This window comes from Oncorhynchus kisutch, linkage group LG1 (genome assembly GCF_002021735.2).
Source record: "Oncorhynchus kisutch isolate 150728-3 linkage group LG1, Okis_V2, whole genome shotgun sequence".
In the NCBI taxonomy this organism is placed as follows: domain Eukaryota; kingdom Metazoa; phylum Chordata; class Actinopteri; order Salmoniformes; family Salmonidae; genus Oncorhynchus; species Oncorhynchus kisutch.
Genome location: NC_034174.2, coordinates 59,573,975 through 59,594,367, shown reverse-complemented (window position 1 = coordinate 59,594,367; position 20,393 = coordinate 59,573,975). Strand labels below are relative to the sequence as shown.

General features: G+C 41.3%; 1 protein-coding gene across 2 annotated transcripts in view; it reads left to right on the top strand.

Annotated features, from left to right (window-relative positions):
- LOC109890305 (mitogen-activated protein kinase kinase kinase kinase 3) overlaps positions 1–20,393 on the top strand; it is a 76,502-nt gene that overhangs the window by 8,793 nt on the left and 47,316 nt on the right. For both annotated transcript variants that reach the window (XM_020482287.2, XM_031828281.1), the window contains exon 2: positions 16,701–16,758. In XM_020482287.2, the coding sequence (XP_020337876.1) occupies positions 16,701–16,758 (58 nt within the window). The remainder of the gene's footprint in view (positions 1–16,700; positions 16,759–20,393) is intronic.

Below are 20,393 nucleotides of genomic sequence, written 5' to 3'. Positions count from 1 at the left end.
TACAGGAAAGGGAAGCAGTAGGATCAAAGCCCCTGTCATTTGACTGAAACTGAAATACAAAGAAATAATAAGGCTATGTACATACTCTCTCTCTCGTGCTCAACACAACTCATTGTCTTTGGGCCATAAACAATGCCCCCCCCCCCCCTGTTTCACCCCTCAAACTACAGTGTGGTCGGAAATGATTGACACCCTTGATAAAGATGAGCAAAAATGACTGGGTCCTGGGGCGCCTTGTTAAGGTCAACGGCATCATTAACTTTACCCAGTTCCAGGACATTTTAGACAAAATTCCAGCAGACAATAACCCCAAGGACACATCAAAATCCACAAAGAAATTACCATCACAGTCTTATGACTTGAAAACCTGTGATTTGAATTGAGGTGCAGACGAAGGATATCAAGGATCTGGAATGATTCTGTATGTAGGAATGGTCTAAGATGTGTTCTCCAACTCATTAAACATTTCAGAAAAGGCTCAGTGCCCTTATCCTTGCAAGGTGAGGTATTAAAACATATTGAAAACAGGGGTGTCAATAATTTTGACCCCAACCTTTTTTGAGAATAACTTGTCGCTTTTTAAACAAATATCTTTCTCTGCGCTATTGTATTATTATATTATAATTTCCCCATTTTTTTTTTTGCATGTAATATAGCTCAGTATTTTAATTAGATTTTATATAGTCATTTTTGCTAAATGTTATGATCAATAATTTCGGATCCAACTGTATGTATAAAAATGCCAATTGAAGTCCATTTGAAGTCTATTTTAATTGTAAATGTATTGACAACCCAGTTGACGGCCATTTTTAAAAACTGCCTAGATAGACTTGCTATTCAAAATGCTGAAATAATGAAAGCCATAGTTGTTCCATTTATCTGTTTTCTTTGCCTATACCCTGCAGCCAATTTAATAGCTGCTGGGTTGTTTTCAGTCATCAGCATCATCTCTGCAAATGAGAACATTTGGTAACATGGGAATGTACGCTACCTACAGTGCCTTGCAAAAGTATTCATCCCCCGTGGCGTTTTTACTATTTTGTTGCATTACAACCTGTAATTTACATAGATATTTATTTGGATTTCATGTAATGGACATACACAAAATAGGCAATTGGTGAAGTGAAATGAAAAAAAAAACATTTAAAAAAAAAACTGAAAAGTGGTGCGTGCATATGTTTTCACCCCCTTTGCTATGAAGCCCCAAAATAAGATCTGGTGCAACCAATAACCTTCAGAAGTCATAATTAGTTAGATTGCACACAGGTGGACTTTATTTAAGTGTCACATGACCTCAGTATATTTCCAGTTGAAGTCGGAAGTTTACCATAGCCAAATACATTTAAATTCAGTTTTTCACAATTCCTGACATTTAATCCTAATAAAAATTCCCTGTCTTAGGTCAGTTAGGTTCACCACTTTATTTTAAGAATGTGAAATGTCAGAATAATAGTAGTGATTTATTTCAGCTTTTATTTATTTCATCACATTCCCAGTGGATCAGAAGTTTACATACACTCAATTAGTATTTGGTAGCATTGCCTTTAAATTGTTTAACTTGGGTCAAATGTTTTGGGTAGCCATCCACAAGCTTCCCACAATAGGTTGGGTGAATTTTGGCCCATTCCTCCTGACAGAGCTGTTGTAACTGAGTCAGGTTTGTAGGCCTCCTTGCTCGCACACGCTTTTTCAGTTCTGCCCACACATTTTCTATGAGATTGAAGTCAGGGCTTTGTGATGGCCATTCCAACACCTTGACTTTGTTGTCCTTAAGCCATTTTGCCTCAACTTTGGAAGCATGCTTAGGTCATTTGCCATTTGGAAGACCCATTTGCGACCAAGCTTTAACTTCCTGACTGATGTCTTGAGATGTTGCTTCAATATATCCACATAGTCTTCCTTTCCTCATGATGCCATCTATTTTGTGAAGTGCACCAGCCCATCCTGCAGCAAAGCACCCCCACAACATGATGCTGCCACCCCCGTGCTTCACAGTTGGGATGGTGTTCTTTGGCTTGCAAGCCTCCCCTTTTCCCTCCAAACATAGCGATGGTCATTACGGCCAAACATTTTGATTTTTGTGTCATCAGACCAGAAGACATTTCTCCCAAAAAGTACGATCTTTGTCCCCATGTGCATTTGCAAACGGTAGTCTAGCTGTTTTATGGCGGTTTTGGAGAATTAGCTTCTTCCTTGCTGAGCGGCCTTTCAGGTTATGTCAATATAGGACTCGTTTCACTGTGGATATAGATACTTTTGTACCTGTTTCCTCCAGCACCTCCACAAGGTCCTTTGCTGTTGTTCTGGGTTTGATTTGCACTTTTCGCATCAAAGTATGTTAATCTCTAGGACAGAACGCGTATCCTTCCTGAGCAGTATGATGGCTGCGTGGTCCCATGGTGTTTATACTTGCGTAGTATTGTTTGTACAGATGAACGTGGTACCTTCAAGTCTTGTGTCATGCACAAAGTAGATGTCCTAACTGACTTGCCAAAACTATAGTTTGTTAACAATTCACTTGTGGAGTGGTTTAAAAACAAGTTTTATTGACTCCAACCTAAGTGTATGTAAACTTCTGACTGTACACCTGTTCTGAAAGGCCCCAGAGTCTGCAACACCATTAAGCAAGGGGCACCACCAAGCAAACGGTACCATGAAGACCAAGGAGCTCTCCAAACAAGTCAGGGACAAAGTTGTGGAGAAGTGCAGATCTCGGTTGGGTTAAAAAAATAAATATCAGAAACTTTTTACATCCCACGCAGCACCATTAAATCAATTATTAAAAAATAGAAAGAATATGGCACCACAACAAACCTGCCAAGAGAGGGCCACCCACCAAAACTCACGGACCAGGCAATGAGGGCATTAATCAGAAAGTCAACAAAGAGACCAAAGATAGCCTTGATGGAGCTGCAAAGCTCCACAGTGGAGATTGGAGTATCTGTCCGTAGGACCACTTTAGCCGTAAACTCCACAGAGCTGGGCCACCTCATCACCCCAAAAATACCATCCCCCATGTTTTTCATCAGCAGGAACTAGTAAACTGGTCATTATTGAAGGAATGATGGATGGTCCTAAATAAAGGGAAATTCTTGAGGGAAACCTGTTTATCTTCCAGAGATTTGAGACTGGGACGGAGGTTAAACTTCCAGCGGGACAATGACCCTAAGCATACTGCTAAAGCAACACTCAAGTGGTTTAAGGGGAAACATTTAAATGTCTTGTAATGGCCTAGTCAAAGCCCAGACCTCAGTCCAATTGAGAATCTGACTTAAAGATTGCTGTACACCAGCGGAACCCATCCAACTTGAAGGAGCTGGTGCGGTTTTGCCTTGAAGAATGGGTAAAAATCACATCGAGCCAGATGTGCCAAGCTTGTAAAGACATACCCCAAGAGACTTGCAGCTGTAATTGCTGCAAAAGGTAGCTCGATAAAGTATTGACTTTGGGGGGGTGAATAGTTATGCACGCTCAAGTTTTCTGTTTTTTTGTCTTATTTCTTGTTGCAAAATATTTTTTATTGTGAATCTTCAGAGTTGTGTAAATCAAATGATACAAACCTCACAAGCTAAACATTTATTTTTGGAAGGCAACAAAATAGGAAAAATGCCAAAGGGGGTGAATACTTTTGCAAGCCACTGTATATGCGTTCACATTCCAGAAAACACTCGCATGAGTGCAATATCAAGACTATTATGAAGGCCCATAAGGGGCTTTCTAATGGTGATTTACCTAGCTGCAACATGACAACATTTTGCGTTCCAGTGAAAAAATTCCAGTAGGTACAGATCTAGAATCAGCTGCCCATCACCCAATACTAACCTTAACCATTAGTGGGGGAAATGCTAAACTGCCCCAAGATCTGTATCTAGGGGCAACTTCACCCTACTCCCTTTGCTCCATTTGGCTCCATAAGATTCCTCGTCGTCTATCATCCTTGACTTTAAGATAACATTCTTGCATGTGAAAGAATGCTAATGAAATGTCTGAGTTCCTTCAATGTTTTTTTGTGAGTAGGAGGACTTGGCTTTTCCAGACAGTATGCTTCACTTGAAGTGTGTCATACTGTCGTAAGAATGACGGAACAAGTACAGTAATAATCTAACTATGAATAATTTGCCATTGTCAGGAACATTATTGTCATATGCTGAGACAAAAGTCGCTCTGGATAAGAGCGTCTGCTAAATGACTAAAATGTGATGTAAGATTCTATCTGCAAAATGATGACTCTAAGATAATTGGCTTTAAAGTTCCGAACCCTCATTGGTTTGAATGGTGTCAGCACTTTCTGTCTTGTATTCTTTTGAACTTAACAACATTTTCATGGCATATTTAGGTAGAGGACATTGAACAGAACAAGGCTATGTCAAATAAATACAAATTGAGAAAAATACAGATAGAACCTTAGAGTCCCAAGCTCTACCTTTGTCATTCTTATGACAATGCCATGCAGGTGTTATAACTGTTATTGTAATGGACAGCATACCAGTTGTTTGCTAACAAATGGCTTATATTTAGTGACCAAAATATCATATCACTGTATTTTTCAAATTTTGGACAGTATTTATGTTTTTCAATAATAAAAGTTCTTAATTTGCTTTATAAGTGATTTCAATGGGTCTTTCTCAATTTGGATTGTTTTATACTGTTCAATTCAACCTAAAATAATTTCCTGCATTTCCATACATTTCATTTGAGATCATTTCTACGCTGCCACATAGGGCTGCACGATATGGAGAAAGAAAACTAGGCCTTATTTTTAACCAAATGTTGCGATTTGACTTGCGATTTTGATCAAAATACTTGGGTGAACTGTTGGCGTAATGGAAATAGACCAAACAAAAATATAAATGCAACAATTTCAAAGATTTTACTGAGTTAGAGTTCATATAAGGAAATCAGTCAATTGAAAAAAATTCATTCGGCCCCAGTTCCCATGACTGGGAATACAAATAATGCATTTGATGGTCACAGATAAAAAAACAAAGGAAGGGGCGTGGATCAGAAAACCAGTCAGTGTATCTGGTGTGACCACCATTTCCCTCATGCGGCGTGTCACATTTCTTTCACATTGAGTTGATCAGGCTATTGATTGTGGAATGTTGCCCCACTCCTCTTCAATGCGAAGTTGCTGGATATTGGCGGTAACTGGAAAATGCTGTCGTACACGTTGATCCAGAGCATCCCAAACATGCTCAATGGGGGACATCTGGTGAGTATGCAGGCCATGGAAGAACTGGGACCTTTTCATTTTCCAGGAATTGTGGAGAGATCCTTGTGACATTGGGCCATGCATTATTATGCTAAAAAATGAGGTGATGGCGGTGGATGAATGGCATGACAATGGGCCTCAGGATCTCATCACGGTATCTCTGCATTCAAATAGTCATCAATAAAATGCAATTGTGTTCGTTGTCCGAAGCTTATGCCTGCCCGTACCATAACCCCTGTTCACAACGTTGACATCAGCAAACCGCTCTCCCACACGATGCCATACGCGATTTTTGCCATCTGCCCGGTACAGTTGAAACCGATTAATCCGCGAAGAGCACACTTCTCCAGCGTGCCAGTGGTCATCGAAGGTGAGAATTTGCCCACTGATGTCAGTTACGATGCCAAACTGCAGTCAGGTCAAGACCCTGGTGAGCACGCAGAGGTGCCTGAGGCTGTTTCTGACAGTTTTTGCAGAAATTCTTTGTTTGTGCAAACCAACATTTTCATCAGCTGTCTGGGTAGCTGGTCTCAGATGATCACGCAGGTGAAGAAGCTGGATGTGGAGGTCCTGGGCTGGCGTAGATACACGTGGTCTGCGGTTGTGAGGCCAGTTGGACGCACTGCCAAATTCTCTATGAGGTGGCTCATGGTACAGAAATTAACATTTTAATTATCTGGACACAGCTCTGTTGGTGACTCATGCAGTCAGCATGCCAAATGCACGCTCCCTCAACTTGAGACATCTGTGACATTGTTGTGTGACAACTGCACATTTTAGAGCGACCTTTTATTGTTCCCAGCACAAGGTGCACCCGTGTAATGATCATGCTGTTTAATCTGCTTATTGATATTCCACACCTGTCAGGTGGATAGATTATATTGGTAAAGGAGAAATGCTCACTAACATGGATGTAAACAAATTTGTGCAAAACATTTGAGAGATATACACTTTATGTGCATATGGAACATTTTCTGGGATCTTTTATTTCAGCTCATGAAACATGGGACCAACACTTTAAACATTATCTATTGAACAAAAATATAAAATGTATTCTAATTCTATGGTTGGAATATAAATAATAGTGGGCACTTTGAATACAGTGTTTGACATTACAACAAAGGAAATTGTGACAGGATAGGAACCAAAGTGATGGTAAGTGTTTCCTTTGATACCCTATAATCTTTGGCTACATTAAATGTTTCTTCATCTAGCCAACATATTCATGCTTTGCCTATTCGTCTTTGATTTAAAAGATACTGTTGCACAAACAACATGCAAGCAAGCTACTTTTGCTCTGACTCTGTACATTTATTAGCTAGCTAGCTAACTAGTGATTAGCATTAGCGGCTAACACGATTTAGCTAAAACTTGCTAAGAAAATCCTGCATGTGCAGCATTGACCATGCAGACTGAACGCAAGTGTCTCATGGTCAAGCAACAACAACTCCTTGAGTGACATTGGGTGGGGTTAAGTCTGTGTGGGAAGTGGCATGGAGAGAGAGGAGAGGGATGACTCAAGTAGTGGTGTAAACTATACAAATTGACGTTACACACGGCGTATCACATTTAACATACCAAACTTTCAAATACCGTTATGTAAGGTAAAGTAAAAACACGTAACAGGTCCGTGCAGCAATACCGGTATATAGTAAAATACGGTATACTGCCCAGCCCTACTTATACCTGTGTCTCTCTACTATGACATTCGTATGACTGTGGCATGAGAGTGTTATAGCATGGTCATGATAGTAAGTGTTAACTGTTATTGTAATGAACACCAAGTCCAGGTAGAAGACAATGTACCGACCCTAACCTATATTTATGTAGTTGGTGCTGTATATTAACTAATATACATGGGTTCTTGAAAAATAATTGTTTGTTTACAATTGTACCGTTTATGCTCCCTGCGTATAAAAGCCATGAAAATTGATGGAAAGCCACGAACGCAAGATTGTAATTTCTATGACTCACACGGTGGAGGAACATGTTGCCTGTAACCTACTGTACTGTGGTAAACTGTAAGTGGCACTTCACCTTTTAATATGTAACGTCTGTCAGGATTTTTCTACAATATATCAGTTATATGTGGAAATATGTGTTTGATTTAGCCAGCAGCTGATTAAACCAAGTGAATTCTTTCCTCCCTCTCTCCCCAGATTTAGCTTGTGGCTATCACTGTCTAGCTGGCTAGGTTTAGGATATTTACTAGCCCATTTACTAGCCCAAAATCCACAATTCGCCCCTCCAAAGAAAGCATGGCTCTCGGGATTCTCCGAAATGCCGCCAGATCCGCGTTCGGATCTATGGCCAAAGCGTGGCATTTCAGTTTAGCCTGCACCTGGCAGGCTGTATAGAAAACTCCCCCGGAGCCACAAATGGCCGAATTACCACAACATGCAGCCCCCACAAACACCTTGAAAACTTGACCAAAAATGACCATTTCCCATAGGCTTGTGTTGTCTATAGCAGTGATCACCAACATTTTCTGAGTCCAGATCACTTTCACAGTAATAAAGCAAGCCGAAAGCTACTGCTCAGATTTTTTTTAAAACATGACTTAAAATATAAGCCTATGCAACATTAATAAAAACAGTTATGTAGGACTGAAGTTTGTGCAGTAGTCTGTATATACTGTATTTTTTTATATATTTTTTATTTTACCTTTATTTAACTAGGCAAGTCAGTTAAGAACAAATTCTTATTTTCAATGACGGCCTAGGAACAGTGGGTTTACTGCCTGTTCAGGGGCAGAACGACAGATTTGTACCTTGTCACCTCGGGAGTTTGAACTTATTATCAGAGCATATTGGCTATGTGCTTGGCCTGACAATATTGTTCTTTTAAGACCATATTATATTCCAAAACACGAGCTTTGATAACAAAATAGATCAGTTGTATCACTTGCGAGGCACAGCATAAATTGAAATAATTAGCTTTTTTTCTTTCTGGACTGATGGTGCCTGCATCTGATGGTCAGTCTCAACGGAGGGAGGGAGGGAGCAGCAGAGGGGTCTGCCTCTCAATTGCCCCTGCTTTCTCCTTTCCTAAGGTGAGACTGACAAGTGAGGGGACACCACCCTCCCACTCCCTTTTTTAAATAGCTGAACTGCCTGTTTGGACAGTACATCAGGCTTGGGTCGGGTTGTTTTGATAGTTCTGCGGCTTCTATGTGTCTAGAAAATGGTTTTGTATTGATTTCAACAATCTGAGGAAGCCCTATTGTCTGGGGAGGGAGTGTGTCAGTGTGGAGTTGGGGGATGGAAAAATGGAGGGGAGGAGGGTGGGGGAGGCAGATGGATAAATATATAGAGAAAAGAGTGAGGGAAAGGGAACAAGAGAGATATAGTGAGAGGCAGAGTGCGGGTCTAAAGGAAATATGGTGACACTGCATATTTGCGTCGCAGTCCTGGTTTGAGTGGAATTTGTTCATTCTCTTTCTAAGGGCTGTGGTGGTTAACTGTGAAATGGATTGCGTAAGCAGATCTCCTCAGACAGAGTTAGGCCTCCTTCAAACTCAATGGCCTTGTTAGAATACTTAAATGCATCCTTCCTTGTTTCCTTGAGGTAATCAACAGATCTATAAGTGATTGGAAAGATGAAAGCAAGGTTACCACCCATTACTTCACTGATACAACCAATTCCGATCTGTGATTACTTAAAGAAAGGAAGGAGGGAAGGATACATTTTAACTATTCCAACAGGGCCATTGATTTTCCTGCATTTCAGGAAGTACTGCATTTCATGTGCTACCTCAACTTTCAGGGGTGTATTCACTAAAAACGAAACAGAAGAAAACAAATGAAACGAGGAGGGACCTACCTGAATTTGTCCAATAGAAACTCGTTGCAAAACATTTTGCTACGGTGTGCACTGAATACACCCCAAGTTCAGCTCAACCGGAACTCTTTGAAGTTTGGGGCTAAACTTTGAATAGACATTGACTGGATGTGGTCCAGCAGCAGCCATTGTGTAGAGAGAGTGTAGTGAAGAGCCTACTTGGCATCCAGTCATCTCAGTCCATTTAAGCTGTCCAGAGGCACGGCTATGGGGGGGATGCGCTTGATTTGGTTAAGGTGATTAACACTTTAGCTTACTAACCCTCTTGTCTTGATCCTTGTTGGCCTGCCTTCTTCATACCACATACTACTCTCTCCCTCTCATTGTCTCTGTCTGACTCTCCTGTTCTCTCTTCTTTTCCTCCTAGCCAATTAGATACCAATCTGATAGATATTCTGTTGAGATCTCACTCTCTCTATCACTCTCTCGCCATTAATCTACCGGTAGGCCTACATATCTCTTGGTACGTCTTTCTCATGGTATGAAAATAAAATCAAAAGTCTACCCTTATCTAGGAGACAGTGAGGCCATCCTTTTCATGTGTGAATACAAAGCATCTATTTTACAGTATCAATTAACTGTCTTTTGTATAAAAAGCCTGTTGCGAAACACAAGACGGCACCAATGTTCTTTTCCTCAGCGAACCCTCATAAATGTTGTCACCCAATCCTTTCACACTTGGAATTTTTCATCAATTATTTACCCGAGTCCCACAACTGGGCCATTGTCCCTTCCTGTTCCGCTATCACAGCGCCGAGATTGGAATCTCCCCATGCGGACCAACCGGGGCTCATGACCCTGACTTTGAACACACCTGGCTCTGATACGTCTTAGGCAGTGCTTTATTTGAAGGGTACCTACATAAGGCATTCATAACACATTCATAAGAGGTATATTAGCGGATCATAAATGCTTATGTCACTACTGCTTTAAAATAGCCTAACACTTTGTGTTAAATATGTCATCATAATGCCTTGCTACATAAGGTTGTCATAAACACTACTTAATTGGCGTTACATTAGAAGTTGACAAATGATGTCACATAACCAGATTCTGTCTGGTATGAAGCACAAGACCCTAAACCCATCTCCTTACTTTGTGCTTGAATGACATACTTATGACACCTCTATGTAGGCATTATAAAGGAGCTTTTAAATAATGAATAAATATTTCTAACATTCAGAATGGAGTTAATGGTCAGACACTGAAATCACACTAGACCTTCCTTCACAGGCACTCTGTATGAACGTGTATCCACATCCGGGAATCGTCAAAACCGCCCTATTCAGGAGTCAAATGCTTAGAATAATAAAAGGCCTCCTTTTTTGTCTTTCGGTTCCCCATCTACCCTTTTTTGTGACTATGGTTAGCATTAGGGATGTGCATCTTTTCCTTTCAAGACAATTCGATACGTATCTAGATACATGGCCTCTGAAACGATACAGGAATGATACGTTTTAGTTTGAATTGGTTCGGTGCGATTCGATACACCAACATTTGTTGCATAAATACATTAATTTTCCATTCTAAATTCAAAACGGCTGCTGATGGCACTCGTGCTGGATCTCTCTGAGCTGGATCTCTCTGAGCTGACTCTCTGAGCTGACCTCTCTCTCTCTGTTTGTCTGTCTGTGTGTGAGAATTATATACATGTGTAATGTAGGCACCTGTGCTGAGCCATAGGGGAAACAGGGCATCTACCACCTCACTATCAGACAAGGGAGGTAATGTTTGCTTTTTCTACCTCCACTTTCGATCTGAAATCACCATCACCCGCTAATTAATTAGTCATTTTTGCAGATTCAAAGTGTTTGAGCTCGTAATGTAATCAATATTTTTCTTTAAAAAAAATCATATGACATAGCCAATGAATATATAGCACAACTTTGGATTTCACCCCCCGTGTCAAACCGTTTGTTTTCTGTTCTCATGAAATGATCAACTTTACCCTGTATATCTAAAAATGACCAAAACTATTGCTGATGGTAAACCGGAACATTAAATGTAATGTAGCCTAAGCCCCGATCAGCAGGTATGCTACAGCCAGATGAGACGTTTCTCAGGCGGTAGTTTAGGCTACGTTATTCCGATAAACACTTTTCAACCGCGCATTTGATTACAATAATCTAGCATATTATATTGGTTGTCACTCAACTAATAAAGCCTAATAATGCGCAAGCCATTTTACAAACATTTTGATGCTGAAGGTGACGCGCGGCCTACCTCTTGGTCAGCGTGCTAAGCCGTGCACCAAGCGCAGTTTGACTAGGCGACTGATAATGCCTGAGTTGTTTGGCATGTAAAATTACTTGCACATCAATGACTGTCAACACAGTTGCTTAGTTCGACATTGAAAGAGAGGACGCATCAGATGTCACAAAATATGAGGTATTTTCAGAAGGTAGAAAGTAATATGAGCACCGCCGATTCGTAACGTTTGAATTGATTTTATGACCGATTCATGCTAAATTTGGATCAGTTTGGGGACCCGGGGACATTTGAACCAGGACCAATACGTATCGCTGAATCATTACATCCCTAGTTAGCAGTTTATTTTGTCCTTGATCTAGGATCAGTTATTTTTTTGCAGCCTAAGTAATTATCGGGTCATTAATATGCAATTACCATCTATATGTATAATATATGCCTTTTAGCAGATGCTTTTATCCAATGCGTCGTACAGTCATACCCGCATACATTTTTCATATGAGTGGTCCCAGGAATCGAGCCCACTATCCTGGCATTGCAAGCGCCACGCTCTACCAACTGAGCTACAGAGGACCACAACATTGTTTAACATTTCATTAACATGACTGACAAGTAGCCTAAATAGAGACCTGTAAAACAAAGTGAAACACAGACTTTGACCTAGGGGCCTGAGGAGGATGCATGTTCAGATAGAAATGTACTGTGTAGAACATGTTGGATTATCTGTCATGTGCAGTAGAATAGGGAGTTGTCAGCTCTATTCATTCTATTTCTATCTGCAATGTTTAGAAGCACGCCCCAGCGTGCTCCGTACCCCCCTCTCACAGAGGTGTCACTCAAAGGTGTGAGAGGCTGGACACAGAGGTTTTCTCACTTTTGGACCCTGTGGTTTGGAAAGCTGAGGAAATCCTCTCTGTCAGCTCTTAACGGACCTGTTCTTCAGTAGTCTTGAAAACCCGACCCTAAGCAACCGTAATTAGGGTCTGGTTTCAATGACGGGCTCTTTAGATAGAGTCAATGCCCACATCACGATCTTATCCGCTTGAATAAAATACACAATAGTATCTAGCAAGATGGAGATCACAGAGGTTATTTCTAATGAGTGCATTTCGCAAGTGGCTAGTTTGCTTCAGCTACCTTCACTAAAACCACTGGTTTTGTCTGGAAACTTTGGTTTCGAATTGCAACGTTCTGGCGTATCTGTCTCGTTATTTGTTGGAGAGAGTTGTCTGTCTCAAAAGAAACCACCCTGGACATTTTTTTCCCCCTTTATCGAAGTTGCCAAAACAGTCTGTTATTGAAACCAGACCCTAGTCACTGTTTCCTAGGGTTGGGTTTTTGAGACTTGTTCCTCAGGCCTTGAAGTTGAGCAAGTTGAGCAAACATTGAGCTAGCAATGTCAATATCGCCTGTGCAACTCCCGCAGTGATCACATGCACTTACTAAACAATAAGTCGCTTTGGATATAAAGCATCTGCTAAATGACATGTTTTATTATATTATAAATATGTCATTCTGAGTGTCTGTCCAAAGTCAGAAGTACACTGTTGACATTAAAGTGGCCTGGATTCTATCAAACCTGCATAAAATATTTGTGGCTGTATTTCTGTAAAACATTTTGTGGTTTGCCTATTTCAGACGGGAGTCTACCTGGTATTTTATAAAGGTCGCTACGCAAAACCATACACCGGTTTTACTTGACTCAGGAAAATGTTAAAGGGTTAGTTCACCCAAATTACAAAATTACATATTAGTTTCCTTACCCTGTAAGCAGTCTATGGACAAGGTGTCTTGCTTTGGTTTTGTTTACCTGGCGACTGTCTCCAAGTGCTAACTTTTTTGCATTTAAGACACAAGTACAATGCAAGTCAATGCATACCATTTTGTAATTTGGGTGAACTGTCCCTTTAACATGTTAAATACTTCATGGATGCCTTCACACCGCTGTAACATTTTTCAGTACAAGTTCAAAAGAGGTCTTCTCTTTCCTCACCATGAAAGATTAGCATTTAGCATTAGCTACCCCTATCTGTCATACTCCCTTTGTAAACAAAGCTGCTGGATCAATGGCAGTTCTTGTTTCACTCAGACCAGGAAGTGAGTGGAATTCCACAGCACTGCTATGAGCAGGCATGCAGAAGGGAAATAGGGTCATTCTGTGTGAGAATGGAACAAAACATGAATTATTTCTCAATCCATTTGGAGACAGATGTGAAATGTATAATAAACATCTTTCCCCCAAAGGTCATTTCTATGGGTTACATTTCAGAAAAGTCCACAACGTCAGGGTCATTAGTTGCTCCTATTTCACATTAAATGACCCAATAAAGACAGAAGTGTCTGCCCCGAAAATCCTCTTTTTAGTCTCCCTCCTGACATGTCTCTGATGTTTGAGTGTTGACATTCAGGAATAGATTGATCAGACACAGAAAACAACATGTCTCACTGCATTTCTGGATTATATTTCCATCTGTTATTTTTTACAAACAATGACAGTAATTACATCACACATTAAACATCACAAAACCGCTGTAACTGACCACAGACAAAAGCAACAAGCCTACACATTGCCTTGAACATGTATCTATCTCATTTGCTCAAAATGCAGTGAAATAAATACTGCCCTGGTGTAAAGAACAGGTCGCTCCAGATTCTGCTCTACAGTCTGTGTGAACCCTGTGGCCCCTGCGGCCCGTGTCACTTTGGCCTATGTTGAGATGTATTTTCTCTGTCTGGAATTACCTGAGATGGTAGCCAAAGGGCCTGCTGTGCCCTGCGCCTGTGCTGCCTGAGCTTGGCTGAGTGTATGGCACTGGGGCGGAGGAGAGTTGGGTCAGCGTTCCCGATGGAGGGGAAAGCTCTATCTTGACCCTGTGTTGCCTTGGCTGAGTGGCGCTGGAGCGGTTGGGGTAGGGTTAGTGCTCCCAATGGAGGGAAAAGGTAATTTGCTTTAATCCCTCGCGGACAGAGTGCGGTACATAAATGTTCACATAACGTCCGTCAACAGACTTTGGGATGCGGCAACTAGCGAGGAACATTGTTGCACTGCACTGGGTTTGCGTCACTGGTTATATTGAGGAATCACAATTTCGCAGGGCGGGGGCATCCTTTGAATTTCGGAAGGGGAGGTGACGTTTTGGGCCCTTAGACTTGCGGAGAGGGGGATGCAGTAACCAAATACTTTCCGGCTCCTATCTAACACAGAACCTAATCAAATAGTTTACAATTTATTTTTGGTTCAGGGTTACTAGAATGATGTCCCGTTGAGAGCTATTGAGTCTTGTTCTTCTGTTCTTGACGATCAGAAATCTGAAAAGCCTGGTTAGGTGGATCAACATGACAGCGACTTGTTTCTGATTGCCCGTTCCAGCATACTGTACAACTTCAAATGCATGTATTGGAACATGGCCACTTGACTCCAGAATGCTAGATGATGGTGCCGTTCTAGTATCTAACTAGATATGGAGAAACTAGACAGAGGGGGAAACCCAATGGACTTAACCATACCGAGACCTTGTGACATGATCATCATCAGCCAGCCCCTTCCTCTCCCTTCGCCCCCTCAAGGGCACTGGTCGATACCCGGTGGGCGGTTTCCCACGGTCCTCAGCTCTCACCTTAGGGTGGGGGTGGGTGGTGGGATGAGGTGGGGGCGGTGTGCTGGTGGTGGTCGTTGTACTTCACAGGTGTAGTTTGCATTTAACATGCGGTAATGGCCAATATGATTTGCCATTTTCTACGAAATTAGATATCGACCTTTGGTAGAATTGCCTGTTAACACCACCAGTGCGGTTGATCCTGCTATTGATCTCCGAGCGGTCTACGTTTACCATAAGGTGCTAGTTAACCTTTTGGAGGTGTTTTTCGCAAAGCGCGTTCAGGTCATTAGTGAAAGACTGCGCAGAAATTTGTATTCAATTTCACCAAGGTTTTAATATGTGTGTGTGTGCGCTAATTTCTTTCACTGTCTTTTGTGGAAAATCAATGTGTTGCTTTTTCCAATCGCTTTAAAGGAAGCGCAGAAGTGTCACCTTTGCTGTGACACATGCCAAGATGCCATTATAAGTATGACATTGATTCTTGATGAACTTTTCTCCCAGGGTCAGCTATGTTGTATAGTACGTCTATCCAAAGGTACTTGAGTATCTTATGACTGTACCCTGCTGGCGTTTTCATTTTATGTGCCATTCTCTCCAAGCTCAGCCCTTCATGAATGTAACATACAATGTGAGCTTGCTGGCTCTGAAGAGTTTTTTTTCCATTTTGCGGTGAATGATTTTCTTGCTCATCACATCTGCTGCTAAACTGGGATTCTCTGCATCTGATGGTGGAGCAGATAGAAGGCGTGGAAAAATAGACTCAAGTAATTGATCCTGCGTCTTGTTTCCTCCCATGCCTTCCATCCACTGCCCCCCTTGTGCTTTTGTGGAAGAAATTCCTTTTGAGAGTGCAGTCTGAACGGGATGAGTGCCCATACATGTTTAATGCTTGGCAGTGGTAACCTTAACCCCCACCCCCGACCCTAACCCTAGCTCTAATTGAACCCTTACCTTAACTCACCCCTTCTAAACTCAACCTCAATCCCAATTTCGATTAACCTTTGAATCCGCTGGCTAAATGTCTGCCTTTATGCTTATTTTCTGTGTTTTGATTTCCCCGTCTAGTAATAACCTGTATTGAAGGTTGGCCTATTGCATGTCTCCACAATAAAATAGACGTATTATCTAAATGATCATTCCCTGATCCTGAATAACCACATGTTGGTTTTCAATCCATAATGACTTGAATATCTTCTCACTGAACACATGAAACATGATTTTCCTTGTGACCGTCAATTCCGCACTAGTCAGGTTGGGATAAAATCCAGAATACACAGTAGTCCCATTATACCAGAATCTCGAAAAACCGGAGTCATCATGACTATGCAAGTTTTATCTGTAGCTATTTAAAGGCCCAGTGCAGTTAAACGTGATTTCCACACTATGAGGTTGGAATAATACTGTGAAATCAGCCTGCTTTGGTGAGATGGAGTTTTTGACACCAGGTAGATAATTAGTTAATAGACCAATGAGAACTAGAGTTCAAAACCAGTCTACCAGTAACAGCTAGTTTTCAGTTTTCCTCTCCCCACTCAGACCACTCCTCGACAGTCATAGCAAAATTCTTGCTTGAGAAATTGCTCTTTGCTAAGAAAAGATTTTTGTTTGTTTTCATTTAAAATGGTCAAAAAGAATCACAGTAAGGTACTTAATTGTTACACAGAAATGATTTTATGTCCAGATAAAAACATCTCCGTTGGACCTTTTTTTAAGTCGAGCCCCGGTTCCAAAACACATCCTCCTCAAGGTATGCTCTTGGGCAGCTCTCCATCGATCACCTGTGATTTTCTGTGTGTGGAGACTGGTCGATGTGCTTACCCTCTGTCTTGTTTGTCTTCCAGGCTCGGAACGTCACCACAGGGGAGCTGGCGGCCATCAAGGTCATCAAACTGGAGCCCGGTAAGAATCTTTGCCTCCATCTTCTCACACTCTGGGGTGAAGTTTCCCCTACGTACAGATCTAGGATCAGCTTGCCCTCCACCAATCAGTGGGGAAAATACAAAACTGACCCAAGCTTAGCGTCGAGGGGCAACGTCACCCTACACCTCAACTCACTGTCTCAGCTAGTTTAGCCTCTCCTGACCTATTATTCAATTTGACTTACTTAAATCTTCTCTCCCCCATTATCCTACTTCTCCAGTCATTACTGTGCCTATTTCTGAGACCCACTAAACATTTGGAGGAATTGAATTGACCCTAGGCAAAATACAAAAGCGTTATGCAAATGAAACCCACCTGAATGCCCCAGGCCATATGCATGGAAGTACAGTATATTATGACCCAGTGAGAGCATAACATTAGTGGTTAAGTTGGTTGGAGCATGTTGCTTACAGTAGAGCTGCGGGTTTAAATCCTGTATAGGCCACACACCGGCCTTATTAGCGTAAAAGGCATCTGCTTCATGCCTACCATTTATCATTTGTTACCCATCGCTTTAGATGAGAGTGGTGTGTGTGTGTTTTATCTGGGACTTTTTCTATAATAGTCAGGCAGGCCTGGTTGCTTTCCAAATGGAATGTGTCCCATGTCAGGCCAGGAATGTGGAGTGGAGCTAGCCTTGGGAGCCATATCAGACCAGATTTACCTTCATCTCAGCCTCAGATGGCAGTGCTTGATTAAGTTGGAGTGTTAAGAGTAAACCTGTTGGAGCTTGCGGCCAGGCTCTTTGTCTGCGCCACAATAAGATTATAATTTTCAAATAGAGGGGAATATCAGATTTGAAGTCTCTGTGGTATTTCAAAAGCTGGCTGCTTATATCGAATGCATCAAAATCCAAGATGTCCTTATAATTTGATAAGATGATAAGATGATAATGATGGATATGAATTGTTATTCAGAAAAACTTAAAGTAACACTGTTGATATTCTTGTAGAGCTGTTGCTAGTAAGTACCCTGGAGGGATCCCGTGCAATTTCACATTATTGCATAGCAGTGAAACACAGAGCTCAAACGCCTTGTATTATTAAAATGCATTGAATGTCACATCCTGTCACGATGCAACAATGTGTGAAGATTGCAGGACTTCCATAGGCAAAGTGTTACCTGTTACTCTACATCAGTGCAGCTCGTCCATTTACATGACACCCTCAGGGGTTACACATTTTTATTCTAGCCCAGCACTAACACAAAATATTCCGAATAGGGTAAAAAAAAATCTCTATTCTGGTAATTTTCCAACTGAGATTTCTGGAAAACCTGGTAATTTTGGGAAATCCAAAAAGCCATTTTTATTGGAGTGTTTTTCTTAGTTAGCATTAGCAGACTATCTCATTGGTCCACAGTTAGTCATAATTGCTACTATAAAACAGCCTAATTATAGTTGGTTTGTGTTTGGTGATAATCTGTCACCGGTCAGTTGTGCAATTGAATTCTGCTATGAATAGCACATTATCAGTCTCCTTGCAATCTCTAAACTGCATTCTGTTCTGTTGCTTCCATATGTGGAAATAATAGCCTACGGCCATTTCTGTCTCTTGTCTATGATACGTGGATTAGGTCATCTATTGAGGTTGAATTGATCATATGTAAGTAATGTTAGAATTAGTTTGGTAATGACGTTCCATTCACGTGAAACACGCGTTTGACTTATTCGATACCATTCCGCTCCAGCCTTTACCACGAGCCCGTCCTCCCCCAATTAAGGTGCCACCAACCTCTTGTGGTTCCATTCTAGTAATCATAATCTATTCATTTGCTAAGGCTGTTTGCTCTGTGTGATAACGCAACCTTAAGGAAACACTCCATTGCGATGAGCGGTCTCCTACTTTTGAGCTACCTATAACACTATTTACAAGTCAACCGATCACTCTAACACCTCTTAATATGAAATCGGAGAGGTTCGGATAGATGTAAGCCTTATCACGACAATATTTGATGACAAAGTGGAGCTATTACTTTATTGCTTATACCTATCAAATCCTTTCAGATCTACAAAAGGGTGGCTAGGAGTCAATGTGGAATTCTCATTTTGTACAGTCATATGATATTATATTGGCATTTTACTGCTTCTAATAGGTATGGTGCTATTAGAATCTGAATCAAACAACAACTCGATGCATCTTATTAACATTTTGGTCTTAGTCAACTTTCAGACTCATTTTACAGTTAACTGTTGATGCTATAGTTGGGACGAACCAACCCAGGGAGTGGGAACTGGTGGGTCTAGGCTAGGCTAGAGACTAAAGAAATGTTTACTTACATTTTCTTGCTATAAATCAACAGGGATTCACTTTGAGTTTGGCTTGTGAGACTGGGTGTCAGCAGGTGGTAGGCTTGATGGAGTGTGTGTGCGTGCGCGTGAGTGTGTGTGCGCAAAATTGTGTGCAGTTATCTATGTGTGTGCGGGTGTGTGTACAGATATGCAGCCTGAGGCTTGTGGGGTACCATCTGACGTTGCGGCGGGTAAGAGTTCAGACAGGAAGAACTAGCTCCTATAGAAATAATGAACACTACTACATACAGCTCCTGCTCATGTGAAGCACGCTTGTGTGTGTTACCACTAATATTCAACTTTCAGGCAGTCCGTTAAATCTACAGTACAGAATAGGATCATAATTTGATTAACCTGTCGCAGGAGAATATTCCTACAGTACAGGACATTTAAAACGTGTGGTGTATTTGCGGTTTTAAAAAGGCTTCTGAAGTTTGTAATTTCCACTTTGACATTTCAGACTTCATTTTCCCTTACAAGAAAATGTATCAACCCCTACAAAAATTTCCATAAATTATAATAATTCACATTTCCTGTTGCTGCAGGATTATTTTCCTGCTGTAGCAAACTGGCTCAAATGAAGTTACTACATCTGTAGCTATCCAATGTTAACTTTCATAATTTTGTGTGTGTGTGCACGTGCGGCCGTGTGTGTTGTTGTCCTTGTACGTGAGTGTGTTCTTCAACAACCAAAGCTATTCTTGGGTGGAAGGTTGAGGGGTCAGTCAGTATTGAACCGCCCCCTGACTCTCCCAATCCTCTCCTTTTAATGTCAAACCACCTCTTTACCATATCCGCTGTGACAGCTCCTGCCTTGCTTTTGGTCATGTGTCCCAAATGGCACCCTATTCCCTATTTAGGAAAGAATGAAATAATTGTGCACTACATAGGGAATTAGGGTTCCATTTTGGAAGCTGCTTTAGTATAGACACACAAGACTGGAGTATTTCTGCAAGGCTTTTGGACTGGGAGACCTCTGTTGTAGCGCTTCTAACGTTAAGAGGCACTATTGATTTGCTGCAACTTTCCTCTCCCTTCGTGTGTCCGTTCTTGTAAGGACACTGCATAATTCTACAATAACAGGAATTGATTTGGGGTTTATTTGTGGCATATTTTTAGGTTGTGCTCGTGGTTGCCATGGTCATTTCAAACATTTGATTTGTGTCAGTTGTATTATCATCCACAGCTGACAGTGTCCACAGTTAACCATGTTTTATGTATATAAAGGGCCCTTACAACCTTACCTTGTAAGCAGTCCTTACAGAGTATCATTGTCTTCTGCATGTAATCACTCAAGGCACTTTTTTCAAAGCCCCCTTTATGA